The sequence below is a fragment of the Nasonia vitripennis genome, chromosome 4 (genome assembly GCF_009193385.2).
Source record: "Nasonia vitripennis strain AsymCx chromosome 4, Nvit_psr_1.1, whole genome shotgun sequence".
Classification (NCBI taxonomy): Eukaryota; Metazoa; Arthropoda; class Insecta; order Hymenoptera; family Pteromalidae; genus Nasonia; species Nasonia vitripennis.
Window position 1 is genome coordinate 16,467,497 of NC_045760.1, and position 15,389 is coordinate 16,482,885.

The following is a 15,389-nucleotide window of genomic DNA, read 5'->3' on the forward strand; positions in this document are numbered from 1 at the left end:
GCATTTTTCACTGTTGAAATAGTGAAAATGTTCACTATTTATGCAGTGAACGCATTTTTCACTGTTGAAATAGTGAAAAATCACTATTTTGACACCAAAATTCGGTTTAACTTTTATAACAGTGAAAATATGACTATTCTAATCAGTGAAACGCTAACATAAATACTATTTTGTCAAGTGAAAATTTCACTTTTGAATAAGTGAATCTGATTCACTTATTCAACAGTGAACAAATGAGATCCTAAAACTGAAACTCTTAAACCCACATACCCCATTCCCCCTGCAGCAAAGTTTTAATGTGAACAAAATTTTTTATAATACGTTTGAACATTGGGGGAAAGCAAGGGCAAGAATATAATATTTATTAAGGGAGTTCTCTCGAAACTGATCCTTGGTAAAATCGTTGCCGGGTTTTGTATGCCGTTCTAGGTAAAAATACGAAAAGAAGTAAAAATGTTTATTGACGTTATTTATAACGTCTTATGTGAAAAAAATATATCATGATACTATCCTGATAATATCTGAAAAATATCTGGCCAGGTGAAAGTAAGATTACGAATCGCAAATAGATGATATCTAGGTCTTCAGGGTCGCCGATGTCGGGATTCAGGGTTAGCATATAAAAATGCATTTTTCGTTAATATCTCGTAAAGTTTTTTTGATTTTGAGGTTAGGATTCCGTTTTTTGTTTTCGAAACGATGCGTCCTTCCTACAACACCATAAAGCTAGAGAATAACGTCTACGAGTAAGCCTTTTACAAAAATCTACGGAGCACACTTTCTAAAGTCTGTCATCGCCGACCCCGAACACCTAGACAGTATTTACGAGCGATTCTCACGCCTTGACACGAAAAACTATGTAGCGTACTAGATAGCTGCATACTTAAGGCATTTATTTATTCGTGAAGCAATCGTCCGAAAATATAACCTCTAATTGAAGAGCTCTCGGTGCTTATGGGGTAGGTGGATTTGAGGTTTTGTTTTTAGATGAAAAATTATAATATCCGCTTGCTTTCTTTCTAAGTATGTGCTGCGTATAAAAACCGAAGCTCGAGGTATACTATGCTATTATTTATGGATTGCCGTTATTCGTTATTAATTTTAGTTTGTACATGTTGAAGTACTTAATATATCAGATCTGAAATTTTGAACATAATAGTTCAGTTTAGGTAAACGGATGGCACGCACGACTACCAGGCTGATGACCCAGGATCGATTCCCGCCGCCGACAAAAAATTTAATTTAATTTCTTTGTTTCTAAATAATATAATATTCATACTAAATTTATAATAATAAGTCTAAAATAAATTAAACAAAGAAAAAAATTAAGTTTTTTGTTCCGCAGAGTACATTTCTAATCGATTTAAAATACGACCTTTTTACTGATTTAAGCAGTGACCGTTTCACTAATTCATTCAGTGAATAGTCACTATTTGGCAGTTGCATACTTTTCACTGTATAAATTAGCGCATATGCACTATCAATCAGTGAAATTTCACTATTTTACACGGAGAGAGTAGTGTTCGGGGTTTTATCTTCATTACGTGAACCCGCAGCGTTATGACGCATAAATTTTTACTCCTAAAAACCACGATTAAGCTGGGAAAAGGTGTAGAGCGTAGATATTTTCAATTTTATCGCCTCCTTAAACTATAAGTACTAACCGGGCGCGTGAAAAAGAATCATCCCTCACCGGCTGCCGCTCGATAACTTAAACCCTATAATCTCCGAGCTGCTGCCGCACCAGAACCTCTCTCTCTCTCTCTCTCTCTCCCTCCCTCCCTCTCTCTCTCTCTCCTCACCGATAAGAGGACACCCTTCTATCCCTTCCACTTCTCCCGGCGAATGCTGCATCGTCGGTCGGAATGTCCGCAATGACCTTTTTCTGTAGGTGCATATATACATATACATATAGACGTCGACAAGAAACAACTTTCCTCGTTAACATAATGCTGCCACCAGTGGCTGGCTTCATTTCTGGCGCTCATCGATCTCGTTTAACGAGCGAACTGCCATGCAGGGAAAAGAGGCTGCGCACCGCGATTCGAATTTCAAAGAGGCATCCTCCGCAACTGGCGGTGCCTCGAGTAGTCACTGTAAGCAGGAAGTAGATTCTTTTGGGGATATTCTGCTCTACTGTGCCTCTAATACTTTTGCGATAAATAATGCTTTTCACATTAAGTATTTTTTTCTAGGGGGGGGGGGGGGCTAAGGACTCTCACTGAGCTGAATATGACTCGGAAGATAATAGGTGATACAGCAATGGCATGTATATTCTGGGCCAGCAGCTTCTTGTCATTGAGTGATGCTTTTATCGCTGGGTGCTAATTCCGGATTATAGATTACCGGTTGCGAGTTTGCGTTCGGGGAGTTCGATGCCTTTCTTATACGTTAAGCTTTTATTTCGACGGATTAATTATTAAGACGTTTTGGCTGGGTTTAATATATTATGCAGTGAAACCATTATTGGCAAACAATCATGCATGTCTTGTATTTGATGAAAATTTGAAATATTTAGTAGCATTCAACGCTGAGCTCACATTGTGATGTGGATGCTATATTTTATATCTTTTGCGGCATATGCATATCAGAGGCATGCGAACAAAGGTGAGCTAGTGTTATTTATTTGAGTTTATAAATTCACAGTCAATATTTACATGATACATTTTATTGCTCAATACATCGTTCGACATGTTTGCTTTAATGGGAATGAAGTGTTTCGGGAACATTATTCTAATTAATTAATATTCAAATATTATTTTTGGGTATTGTTGAATTATGTGCTGTTACAATGCCGCTACCCTAAGCGGGTCTTGGGCGTTGTCGTCCAGATCGAACGGGTGGGTGCCTATCACCACTACACAGCGCGTCCTTAGGTTGCGGATAGAGGAACAGCCCCTGAGAAAGAGGTTAGCTGCGAATAAATTGAATAAGCAGCCGCGCACAGCCGATAGGAACAGGCGTGGGTGTGATGAGCCTACACTGTCGAACGCATTCATCTAGAAACACTACGCAAGCACCACAACAAAAAAAAAACACTTCACATTATCTCTTATCTCTCAATCTATCTCTTTCATCACACATTACAAAAATGGGCAAAAATCCTGCTGCCGAGGAGGATGCGGGAGCGATGACAACTGCCCCGAAAGGGACATGTGTAGAATTATTCGTCACCTGGTCTTACGCGGTAACGATGCCAGCGAAGGCGCGCTGCCTTGCAGGGGGGCGTTAGGATGCGAGAATGAAACCGTAGTGTGTCTGACGACGAGTTGACACTGTCCTCGTCAAAGTCAGAAAGCTCTCATACTTACTTCTAGAGAGGTATGGGGGTTATCACCTCTAGAACGGTGGTCTCACCTGCGATCGGAACAGGATCCGAAGCGCGCGGGTTTAACATACTATCATGGCTCAAAAAAATCAAATCTGAACCAAAAGGGAATTAAGGGTCGGAACTTGGAATGTTCGCACTCTATACAGAGCAGGCGCGTTTAAGGAACTCGTAAAGGAAGCTGATAGGTACAATCTAGATTTGGTAGCAATACAGGAATCGCGGTGGCCAGATGGCGGAGTACTATTCACGTACCTGTATGGGGCCGGGAGTGGGGGATCTCTAGGCACCGGATTTCTCGTAAGCAAAAGCATCATACATTCGGTTAAAAGTTTCAAATCCGTCAATGATAGGCTCTCGTACATCATTATCGAAGGTGAATGGTATAGATATGTATTTATTAATGTACACTGTCCTACGGAGGACAAAGAAGAAGAAGCTGAGGATCTCTATTACGAAACTTTAGAGCAGGTAATCGACCAGTTCGCGTCTTACGACACACGAATAGTATTAGGCGATTTCAATGCTAAAATAGGTAGGGAGGAAATGTTTAGGCCTACTATAGGGAAGGAAAGCCTGCACGAAGCCAGCAATGATAACGGTATTAGGGTCATAAATTTCGCGGCGGCAAAAGATCTTATGATCAAAACGTGTTTTAAGCACAAGGATACACATAAGGCAACGTGGACATCGCCGGACGGGGCCACACAGAACCAAATTGATCATTTCCTCATTGAAAAAAGACGTCATACTAACGTTCTCGACGTAAGGGCTTACAGAGGGGCAGATAGCGACTCGGACCACTTCCTAGTAGTAGCCAAATTAAGAGCTAGACTAGTAGCGAATCAAAATAGTAAGCGAGCAAACAAGGTAGAAAGCTTCGATATTGAGAAGCTACGAGATAGAACAGAGCGAATTAGTACCAGATAGAAATTAATAACAGGTTTCAGGCACTTGAAGAAGCAAACACATCGCCGGAGGGGAATGACGAACCGAATATCTTATGGGGGGACATCGAAAAAACGGTAAAAGAGGCCGCGAAGAAAGTACTGGATAAAAAGAAAAAGCTAAAGAGCAAACCATGGTTTGACGAAGAGTGCGAACTCTGGTTTGAAAGGCGCAAAAAGGCTAAATTAGATAGCTTACAAAATAGAAGCGATAGGACCGTAGAAGAGTATTCTAACGTAAGGAAACAGACGAGCGCGATCTACAGAAATAAGAAGCGGGAGTATCAAAAGAATCTTATTAGGAGAATAGAAACTAACAGTAAGGAAAATAACCCCCGCGAAATGTACAGAGGGATTAACGCCATCAGAAAGGATTTTAGGAGTAGAGCGCAATTGATGATGGACGAAAACGGGGACCTCGTAACAAATGACAACGAATTACTGTCGCTGTGGAAGAATTATTTCGATAAATTATTAAACGTGCACGAAAATAGCGAAGAATTAAGGGACGAAATTCACACTGCTGAACTCCACGTGGAGGAACCGAGCTACCAAGAAGTAGAGGCCGCGATTAAAAAACTAAAAAACAACAAAGCCGCGGGAAATGACTCTATACCAGCTGAGTTACTCAAATATGGGGGCGTCGAGCTCACTTTCAAAATCTATAAACTAGTATGTGCTATCTGGAAAAATGAAACAATACCCGAAAATTGGAAGGAATCTATCATTATACCGATTTTTAAAAAGGGGGATAAGACGGACTGCAATAACTATAGGGGTATCTCACTTTTAGCAACGTGCTACAAAGTTCTGTCAAACGTAATACAATCTAGACTCACTCCATTTGCGGAAGATATAGTAGGAGATTATCAGTGCGGATTTCGGCGCAACAGATCGACGAGCGATCAAATGTTTACCATAAGACAGTTGTTAGAGAAAAAGTGGGAATTTTGCGAAAACATACACCAATTATTTATAGATTTTAAAAAAGCGTACGACTCTATTAAGCGAAGCAAAATGTATCAAATTCTAGTACTTCTCGGTGTACCGAAAAAACTCGTGAGATTAATTCAAATATGTCTGAACGGAAGCACGGGAGAGGTCCGAGTAGGCGGTAATGTATCAGAACCCTTCATGATACGCGATGGTTTAAAACAAGGGGATGGGCTCTCTACGGTGCTGTTCAACTTAACGTTAGAGTATGCCGTTAGAAAAATGCAGGTTAGCCAGCTGGGCGCAACGCTTAATGGAACAACGCAGATACTAGGCTACGCAGATGATTTGGATATACTGGGGGATTGTAGGGAAACGGTAGCAAGAAACGCGGAAATCCTCATAAAAGCGGTGGAGTATACAGGGTTAGAAGTGAGTGAATCAAAAACAAAGTACATGATTGTGGATAAGCTAGGCATCTGCAGAGGGGAGGAAGATCTCAGAGTTGGGAATTTTACTTTTGAAAAGGTTAGCGAATTCAGGTATCTGGGTACGACCATAAATGATAGAAACGAGATTAATGTCGAAATAAATAAGAGACTCCATTCGGGTAATGCTTGCTTCTACGCCGTGAGTAATTTACTTAAGTCGAGGCTGTTCTCTAAAAACGTTAAAATAAGAATATACAGGACAATAATACTGCCGGTGGTTCTGTACGGGTGCGAAACGTGGGCTCTCACTAAGCAGGCGGACAACCGTTTTAGGGTATTTGAAAATAAAGTCTTGCGAAAAATATACGGGCCGAAGAAAGATGAGGAAACCGTGGAATGGAGGAGACTACACAATGATGAGTTACACAATCTGTACGCGTCACCAAATATTAACAGAATAATAAAATCGCGCAGATTGGGATGGGCAGGGCACGTAGCGAGAATGGGAGACGACCGTACGGCAGCGCGTGTCATGAAGGGCAGGCCGATGGTAACGCGACCTCTAGGTAGACCTAGACGTAGATGGGAGGACAACGTAAAAGCGGATCTAGTAGAAATAGGACGGGTGGGTGTCGATCGGAGAGGTGCATCTTGGGTGGGGTTGACACAAGATAGGGCAGCGTGGAAGGCTTGCGTAGATGAGGCGATGAACTTTCGACTTCCAAATGCCACTTAAAAAAAAAAAATGTTGAATTATGTGAAGCATCCGTCATAATTAAATGTTATTGCAGGTGAACACTTATTCCAGTTGTAAACTATTGATGATATTTCATAATATTTACACGTTTACATTACATTTATAGCACAGTGTGGCTAAAATCCGCTGTTAAGTCACGCCTATCTGTGACTAAAGTAGTCCTTTTTTGCACCGTGTTTATCACACTCGCTACGCTCGTGCGCTAACCTCACGGTGCAAATAAGGACTACTTTAGTCACGAATAGGCGAGACTTGCGGATTTTAGCAGTCTGTACTATAAAATTTTATACGATACTCGCTGAGCTCGGGTGCTAACTGCGCCGTGTAAAAAAAGAACCATTTAAGTCACACGTATTGTAATGTACTATTTAAGTGCTACGCATTGGCTTCTTACATTCTTTTCTCAGAAATATTTATTTGTCATACTTACACGTATACAAATACTTAAATTCAAATGTGAGTTTTTTTTATAAAAACATCGAGAATATTTTTCCAATACAAATGACGCCTTGTACGATCATTCAATTGATCCGTTGAACGATTCATTTCATGCTTTAAATATATTTTAGTTTTATCAAATAGCATATTCGCTGTCGTTTTCCGTATGTAAATATGGAACGTTTTGAGCTTTCTGATCCACATACAAACATCTGTAGTGACTGGAACATCTCGTATATGCACAAGCACGCTCCCAATATGCCGAAGCTAACTTCACCTAAATCCATATATCCATCATCTACAACAATGTACACTGCATATTTTGTTACATAGAGAAATTTATGTAATTTTGAATGCTGACAGCTTTTCGCAGATACAAAAAGTTGTGTCATGGACTTTATTATAGTATATCAAACAGATATAATTTTATTAGCAAAAGTAATCAATGATATGTAGGATAAGTACGAAAAAAGCTCATTTAAAAATAATTAAGTCTAAAGATGAGACAGACAGCCCATAGAAAGCGTTTTTCTAACTCTATACGCTTTGACTTAAAGTTTACTTTTCACGTTTCACTTTTATATATCGTATATTTATCGTATGAGTTTGAGTTTTATTTACTTATAAATTTAAATGTATCAGAACGTGTCAGCTATTCAAAATATTTGTAAATAACTTCACTCTAGTAGAATCGTTCTGTAGTAGCTTGTCAGTCCATGCCCAGTTTAAAAGAAACTAGCCAGTGAGTTCAACAGTGACTCGCTAGTAGTCATGCGATTTTCGTCAGATTTTTTACTATGCCACTGGCTAAGGACTGTCGAGTAGAATAGAAACAAGTAAACGATTTGGAGCATACTCATGAAACTAATGAAAAAGCTTATATATGTTTAAGGCCCGGCCTTTGTATTTTAACTGATACAAAATTAAGTATTCCGCAAGTACAGATTTTTGAAGGTTATGTAACCCGACGATTGGAATTTTTTTACTTCCAATTCCTGTTGACGTATTGTTTAAAATTCACCTCTAGGTACATGTTTCTGTCTTAAACAAATGAAAGCATATAAAGACAACACGTAACACAGCATGTATATATGTACATATTTTTCGAGGTTAATTGCTTTATTATTTACGTTTCGAATAATTCAGAATCTTATAGCTGTGCCCAGTCAGCGCTTTAGCAGTGATCATGTTCTGAACGGGCCAGTCACTAGTCTTCTGACCAGTTTTACTGCTTAATTTTCTACCAGGGTACAGATATACGAATGGTTTTATATAGTGTCTGTAAAAGCTTTCGAATCCGACTTCTTTTTGGAAAATATTTATGATAGAAAAAATTATACGAAACATGCACGAGAGTACAGTATTTTAGGTTCTCTAGCTATGATTTCGTTTAATCCGTTATCTGAATGCATTCCACATATCATCGATTTAGTCTCGTGTTTTGGTCGTGCGCTCATGTTGCGGCATGCATGGTAATCGATGTAGTCGATATTATCATACATGAATAGTAAATACATATTTTGTTCGATGATCTGTTATTGGACTTATTGACACACCATTGAAATTATGAATGAGTAATAACGCACGAGAGGCCTTTGTAAGAGTTTTGCTGACAGACGAATGACGCGATCAATGCATGAATTAGCCAATCAAGCTCTTATACGAATCTATACTGTCAAGCTATTCAGATATATATATATATATATATATATATATATATATATATATATATATGTATGCGGAAGAGATATAAAACTTTTTTTATTTGGACTGCGAACTGATCCGACAGATCCAGATTATCTTCGTTGGCGATCGTCATTGCGGCATGACGACGGCAGACGCTCGGGGCTGCAGTAGGCGCCATATGAATTATGGACATTTCAATATCGGTCGCAAATCGAACCAATCGACGCTTTCCTATATACACGAACTCGCAGATTCGTTACAAAGCCGGCGGGGACCGTCGTTTTGGGCGAGAAAATATGTTGCTATCTGCATTTCCGGCGGCTATATACTTTCGTGGCTGCAGATTTTTGGGGAAAAAATCCAAGATCTGAATGTATAATCAGCGTTCCACGCTAAAAGAGATATTGGCAATTCAAATTGCGACATTTCGCGCGTCGTCGAATCCAAGGCAAAAAGAGCCCATCGTATATGAAAAATAAAATTTGATTAATAACCGACTTTGAAGGTAATACATCACTTAAAATGTACGCAGACAAGGACAGCCAGGCAAATTCATCAAGCAGAATAATCACACTTGCTCAGGCTCATGCCAAACCAGTCATCAATCATTCAAATCCATCGCAGCCACAAATAAAGCCGACCGAGAACACCCGCGCATTTCCCTGTTTGTAGCCACTCGCAAGCTGTGCCGTCAAAAAGAGCATCGCCGCAAAGCAACCACTGGCTCGTGCACTCAGCCGTGTATAATTCACTCTTGACGCAACGCGTGCCTCGCAATAAACTATGTAATGCGCGCGCGACTAAAAGCTCCCGCGGTAGATAGCTGTATACAACGCTGTGTGCGATCGTCCGGAAAAGCCGGAGCGCGCGCGCGAGCCTCTTATTAGCGTATGTACTGTAACGCAATGCACGCTGCTCGCTGAATACGTGCCTCGCATGCAGCACAGCCGAGACGTGAAAACGCGAACCGACTAACGCGATCGTTTACGTTCGACGTGCGAGAGATTCGCCGGTTTACACGTGTACTCGCATATATGTGTATAAGTGCAACCTTATACTCGGAGAAAACATTTCGTGTAATACCTCATGCATCTATAAGTGTCCGACATGTATGGGTGTATTGGAAGAGAAAAGAGCGGAATCACGCGAGGGGTTTCTTTGACAAAGCGCTCCTTTTTCGGCGAGCTGGTCGGAGACGCAGCTTTTTTTCTTTTCGGGCCTTTGATATTACAAGACTGCGCGCGCGTACATAGATGAAAGCCGCATATAATGCGAGTGAGCGCAATCGAGGCGGGGTATTACGTGGCGATCGCGTTTCCTTTGCCTTTGTCCCGCGACTGCAAGATCCCTTTGCTTGATTGCAATTTATAGACGTGTGGATTGTACGTCGCTGTGTGCAGCGACGTAATTCGAGGATTTCCGCGGACGCACTAACTCCTGATTTCGAGAACTTTACTCTTCTCATCTGTGCTTTGAGTCGCATTCGTCGGATATTTCTTTCAGATTGGAATAATAACGCGAAGCGTCGTAGCAGAATACTTTTTTCACGCTCGATCGATTTTCAGCTTCGAAATGTCACCTCTGAGTGAAATTTATATTTTAAGCGTGGGATTCACGGAAACTCAGGCAAGCTCTATGCGAAATAACGCACTCGTAAATTTTGGTCGAGATAGCCTGCAGAAGACGTCGTCTTAGGACTTGTCGACGTTTACGACTCGTGAGGTTGTTTAAACGTCCAACTATCAATGTCGCCCCGAGCAAGAGCTACCAAAACCGCGCAGTTTTCGCCTGTGGCTGCCGTATTTCTTCGTTGCGCGGCCTATCTTTGTCATTGTATTATGCAGTTGTGCACAAGTCTTTTCATGCGGTGGTATCGGTGGTAGATTTAATTGAAAAATCATCATTGCTTTGTTTGTTCTATCCTCCGTGTCCAACAGTCACATCTATAGAGATGACGTTGCCTTAAACTCAGTATTTTCTCCAAATCACAAGTACAACCGTTGAAAGAACTTTATCGCTGACGCGATAACACGCTTTCGTCAAGCTGCAAGTCTGAAGTCTGGTGATCAGTATGTAGAGTCAGTAGCTTTCTGATCAGCAAAATAAACTGAACCAACTACAATAGACATTTTCTTCCGCCGTATTGTACAATAAAAAGGAAAAACTTTTTTGTGTGTATAGAATGTGTTGCACGTGAATTTACTCGATCGAAGACTTAGAGCGAATAGAGACGAAGAAAATCCGAGAGAGTAAAGTCGTGTTTCGCCGGGGTGTTGCATTAAATTTTTAAAAATCTGCCTTTATATTCTTCATAATAAGTTGGATGTTCGTATTATTTGAACGTAATAAAAGAAAAAAATTAAGAACCGAAATAAAAACTACTTAAAATATCGTGGGAATCCTTATTAAAATATAATCGAAGGAATGTACACGTATGTAGATTCTATTCATATAAGTATCAAAAATACATCAGTGCTATATTTTGCTAGTAAATATTTTAGCTGCGACAATTCTTAACTAGGTCAGAACTAAACACGGATATTTCTCGGTTGCATGCTATACGCAACAGGCTTCAAGATCTTTTTCTCTTATCTTGGCTTTAAAACTAGAGTCGCCGAGAGCAAAAAACTCACTATTATCTTTCCGAAAAAAACTATTTAAAACTCGCAGACCTTTTTCTGTATTTGCACCAAGAGAAAGGTCGAAACCAAAGGACTTGCATCTTGCATACACAATTTCGGTTTGGGGCAAGTGTACACTGAAACTCGGAATTTTTTTGCTTCTAAATATTTGAAACAAAAAAAATTATAATATGCACTCTTTTTCGAATGTTTCTAGGTATTTTTCACACGATTTTGTTAGATTATTCTAAAATAATAATAATCAAAATAAAGCGTTAAGTACTTACGATTAACAACAGAAAAATGCACTCACGGTATTGCTTTAAGGGTGTTTCATCCGACACCGTGCAGGAATGTTTCTATGTAAATCGAGTGTGAAAATATTTGAACAGAGCTCAATTGATTCCCGTTATTTCCTGAAACTATAGCTCTACCATCCGTTCAGAGTATTTTTCTCTCTAGAACGTACTCTCCAGAGTATCGTTTTTCAAGATTGTTAGATAAATATTTTGCATCCTTTTTTGCGTACACTATCTTGTTTGTTTATTAACTTTTGCGTTAGAAACCATACCAAAATTTGCAGCGAAATGATTTGAGCAAAGTTACCGCCCGAGGAAGGCGTAGGCTACGATAAAACTACAGTTGTAACGTATGTTAAAGCTGAACTGCTCAACCGAACAACGGAATTAAAGAGGAATAGCTATAAATAGTAAAAAGTCCCGCATAAAAATTAACATTTTAATTAACTTACTAGAGTAGTAAAAGCTTCGAGAGCATCATGATACCTACATTACTTCGGGATTTCCTACGCTCTTTCGACCATTATACCGGATTAGGGAGATAAATACCCACATTTATGTAATCAGTGATCATACCACAGTACAGCTTATACAGCTTTTTGTACTTACAAATGTTCAACTGGACGCTCTCTAGATTTTGATAGCAATCATTTGTTCGAAATCCTCTCGTTATTCGGGTTAGATTTTTATAAGCGAAACACAAACATCTGAAGAACAATCTGGCAACTTTACTCGATTTCGCGTGAGATCTTTCTCGCCTCGCACTAATATTGAAATAAAGCGCGAAAAGAAAGTCGGCTCGCGTGCAGCGGATGAACAAGGCTGAAACTGAAGGGATTGAAATTTTTGCAGACTTGTCGGAGCGAGGCACAAAGAAGTTCAGCGACGATTGCAAGGAAGATCGCGAATGCGGCTTCGACGGTTCTTACTGCGACCCCAAGGCTAAGAAGTGCCTCTGCAGGGAAGAATTTCACGCGACCAACCACATCGACAAATGCGGACACTGTGAGTTTTCTTATCCAATACCTTATGCCTCTCTCTCTCTCTCTCTCTCTCTCTCTCTCTCTCTCTCTCTCTCTCTCTCTCTTTCTCTCTCTTCCCCTCTATACTTTGGAGCTCTCAACTCTTTGCGTCAGAATTTATTCTCCGCCAGCTGGTCTGGTCTGTTTGAGTTAGCCATCGATAGCTGAGGCGTATTTGCATAGATGGAGCATTTGAAGATTCGTTGGATGCGTCGAAAACGTTTTACTTAAAATATGATTTTCATAAGTTAGTCAAATTTTTTTTTTTCAAAAAAGAATCGCTAAATTCTGAACTGTTGACTTTACCGAATTGCCTTCCAGACACTGACTTACTAAAAATATTAACGGCACTAAGGTCACACCGGGAATATAGTGCACCCGCACACACCACTCCAATATTACTCTGATGGCACGTAGGTATCACATCCGCGAAAAAGGGGATTAGACGCGACATTTTTACTTCATATAATATTATGTTATTATTGTCAATTGCATAACAAAACAAGCGTACTTCCTATTACATACCTGATGCTCCTCGCCCTCTTCCATTCGTCATTCCAAACACGTATAACTAAGCCTAGAACCGCGAGGCGACACCTAATAATCTTCAAACGTCGTAATCCTGAGATCAGCTCTCTCTTTGCCGGATGTCTAGTTCCCTTCATCCTTCCAGCTCCTCAAGCAGAATCATCCAGTAGTCTCGGCAGTATACGCGTGCCAATTGCTCTGCATCTGCACTGCGTCTTATACACATGCACGACAAGTGCACCGCTATACACGTGTACATAGAGCAGTAAACAGGAACTGTAGAGCGTGGATGTCACGATGCCGGGTCATCGCTTAATTGAGCTTCTTACAAGTAGCCTGGGGGTTTTAATTAACGCCTCACTCGGGATCGGCGATACGTCAGGCACAGCGGCTGCGCTGCACAGCTACTTATTCGGCCGAATAACGCGAGAGGGAACGCAAACTCTAGCAAATCGATCCAAGCCGCTCGCTCGCGCCTCTTCGCTGGATTTTGAGGAAGAGGCGTATCATGTGTGATGCACGCGCCTGTATATATATATATATATATATATATATATATATATATACACTTAAGCGATGTGTTTATATTGTGTGCTGCTGATGCCTCGGCTCTTCCGTTCCGGACAATCGGCCCACGATAATTGAACGGTCTGCTCAAATTACCCGGCTCCTATTACAGAAGCCTTGTTTTTGATCGGCGCGCTGCAGCCTGTCTGTCTTTTGGTTTCCGATTGCTATAGGAGAGAATCGGGCAAGCTCGACGGTAAGAGCTGAAGGCGTTCAACGATGCGCGTGCACGCGTATAGAGCTTTATCGTCTCTCGCAGGCTGTAATTTTTCACTCGATTAAGCTCGCGTCCAGATCGTGTACAAGTTAATCGAGATATTAGGCCGCCTTTCGGCTAACACAAGCGCGGCCGCGTTTCAAAAGAGAAAATAGTGCAGCTCATTTTCCGTGCTACATAACTATGCCAAATGCACGTGAACTTGTGAGCGCAGTTCGCATATATACATATACGCGGGGTCGCTCTTCTTTGTACTTTTCCTCTCTCGCTCGCGTCGACTCATTATACCTGCAACTCCTTTGCGATTTCATTCCCTGAATTGCTCCATCACATTTGAATATTCCTTATCCTCTCTTAAAAAAATGATGGACTTGGTTGTGAAGCCTTTAATACGTGATTCTGATTGGTTGCTATGGTCGGTTGCCTAGGTAACAGATGAGAACCCGCACGCTTTAAATTCATAACCCTCATAACAGTCATAACCGTAGAAATTTTTCAGGTGTTTAAAATAAAATGAAACGAGGTTAAATAGTATGAAATCTGAATAGCGGATTCAGAAAAAAATATATGCAATATTACCAACAAGAAATCTTGATAAATTAATCATTACCAAAAGTGTAGTATTGAAACATGTGCATTGAAAAGTGTCACCCTAACCCTATTTGAAGTAGGTAATAATGTGTGTGTGTGTGTGTGTGTGTGTTATTTAGTTTTTTTTTAATATAAGTGAGAAGTGCAATTAAAAGAATAAAAAGTATAAAGATATATTGTGTCTCCGTGCCCAAAGTCGCCCACGGTGAGGTTTAAGAAGTGAATTTAAAGAAAAGTTCAGTATCCGAGTCAGTGAATTTGAGTTTATCACTACAATGCCCTTTAAATTTTAAAATATGTAATCTAGATAATTAAACTGTTTTCATTCATATTTTTACACCAACGGCAATGTGAATTTTTTAATTTAGCGGCTCACATTTTGCTTATAGACAGTCACGCAGTAACTACTATCTCTAGCACATTGTATTTCCGGTTTCCAGTGTATTTTTACCTGGAGAAAATGATAAATATTTTGGCTTTTTTGTTAAGGCATTAATGAGAATATTTACTTTTAATAGTTGTGAGAGATTTTGAGATTTTTCCATTGCATTGCATTTGCTCTCATTTAAAAACTAATTTCTAGAGAGCTCATTTTTTGCATATATATTTCTGTTTTGGTTGTGAAAATATTTAAAGTTGAATTGACCTTAACTGAAATACTTTTGATTTCGACTTCAACACCCATGATAATTATTTAGTCGTATAAGTTATTCACATCAGTGTCGGAATCGAAATAAAAAGTATTTCAGTTAAGGTTAATTGAACTTTGTATATTGTTTCATTGACACAAAATAAATCTATATGTAAAATATGTGCTCTCTAGACCCGTTAGTTTTCGAATGAGAGCAAATGCAAAAATAGAGAAATAGGCATCGATCTCAAAATCTCTCACGACTGTTAAGAGTTAAAATTCTTATTAATGTCTTGACAAGAAAGGCAAAATATTTATCACTTTCTTCATGTAAAAATACCTGAAAACCAAAAATACAATGTGCTAGAGATAGTATTTACTGCGTAATTGCCT

The 15,389-nt window shown here is 39.8% G+C and overlaps 1 protein-coding gene across 1 annotated transcript in view; it reads left to right on the plus strand.

Annotated features, from left to right (window-relative positions):
- Nucleotides 1–15,389, plus strand: part of LOC100115952 — a 61,450-nt gene that overhangs the window by 35,437 nt on the left and 10,624 nt on the right. Inside the window, exon 2 of the mRNA XM_032599043.1 lies at nt 12,293–12,445. Coding sequence (XP_032454934.1) covers nt 12,293–12,445 — 153 coding nt within the window. The remainder of the gene's footprint in view (nt 1–12,292; nt 12,446–15,389) is intronic.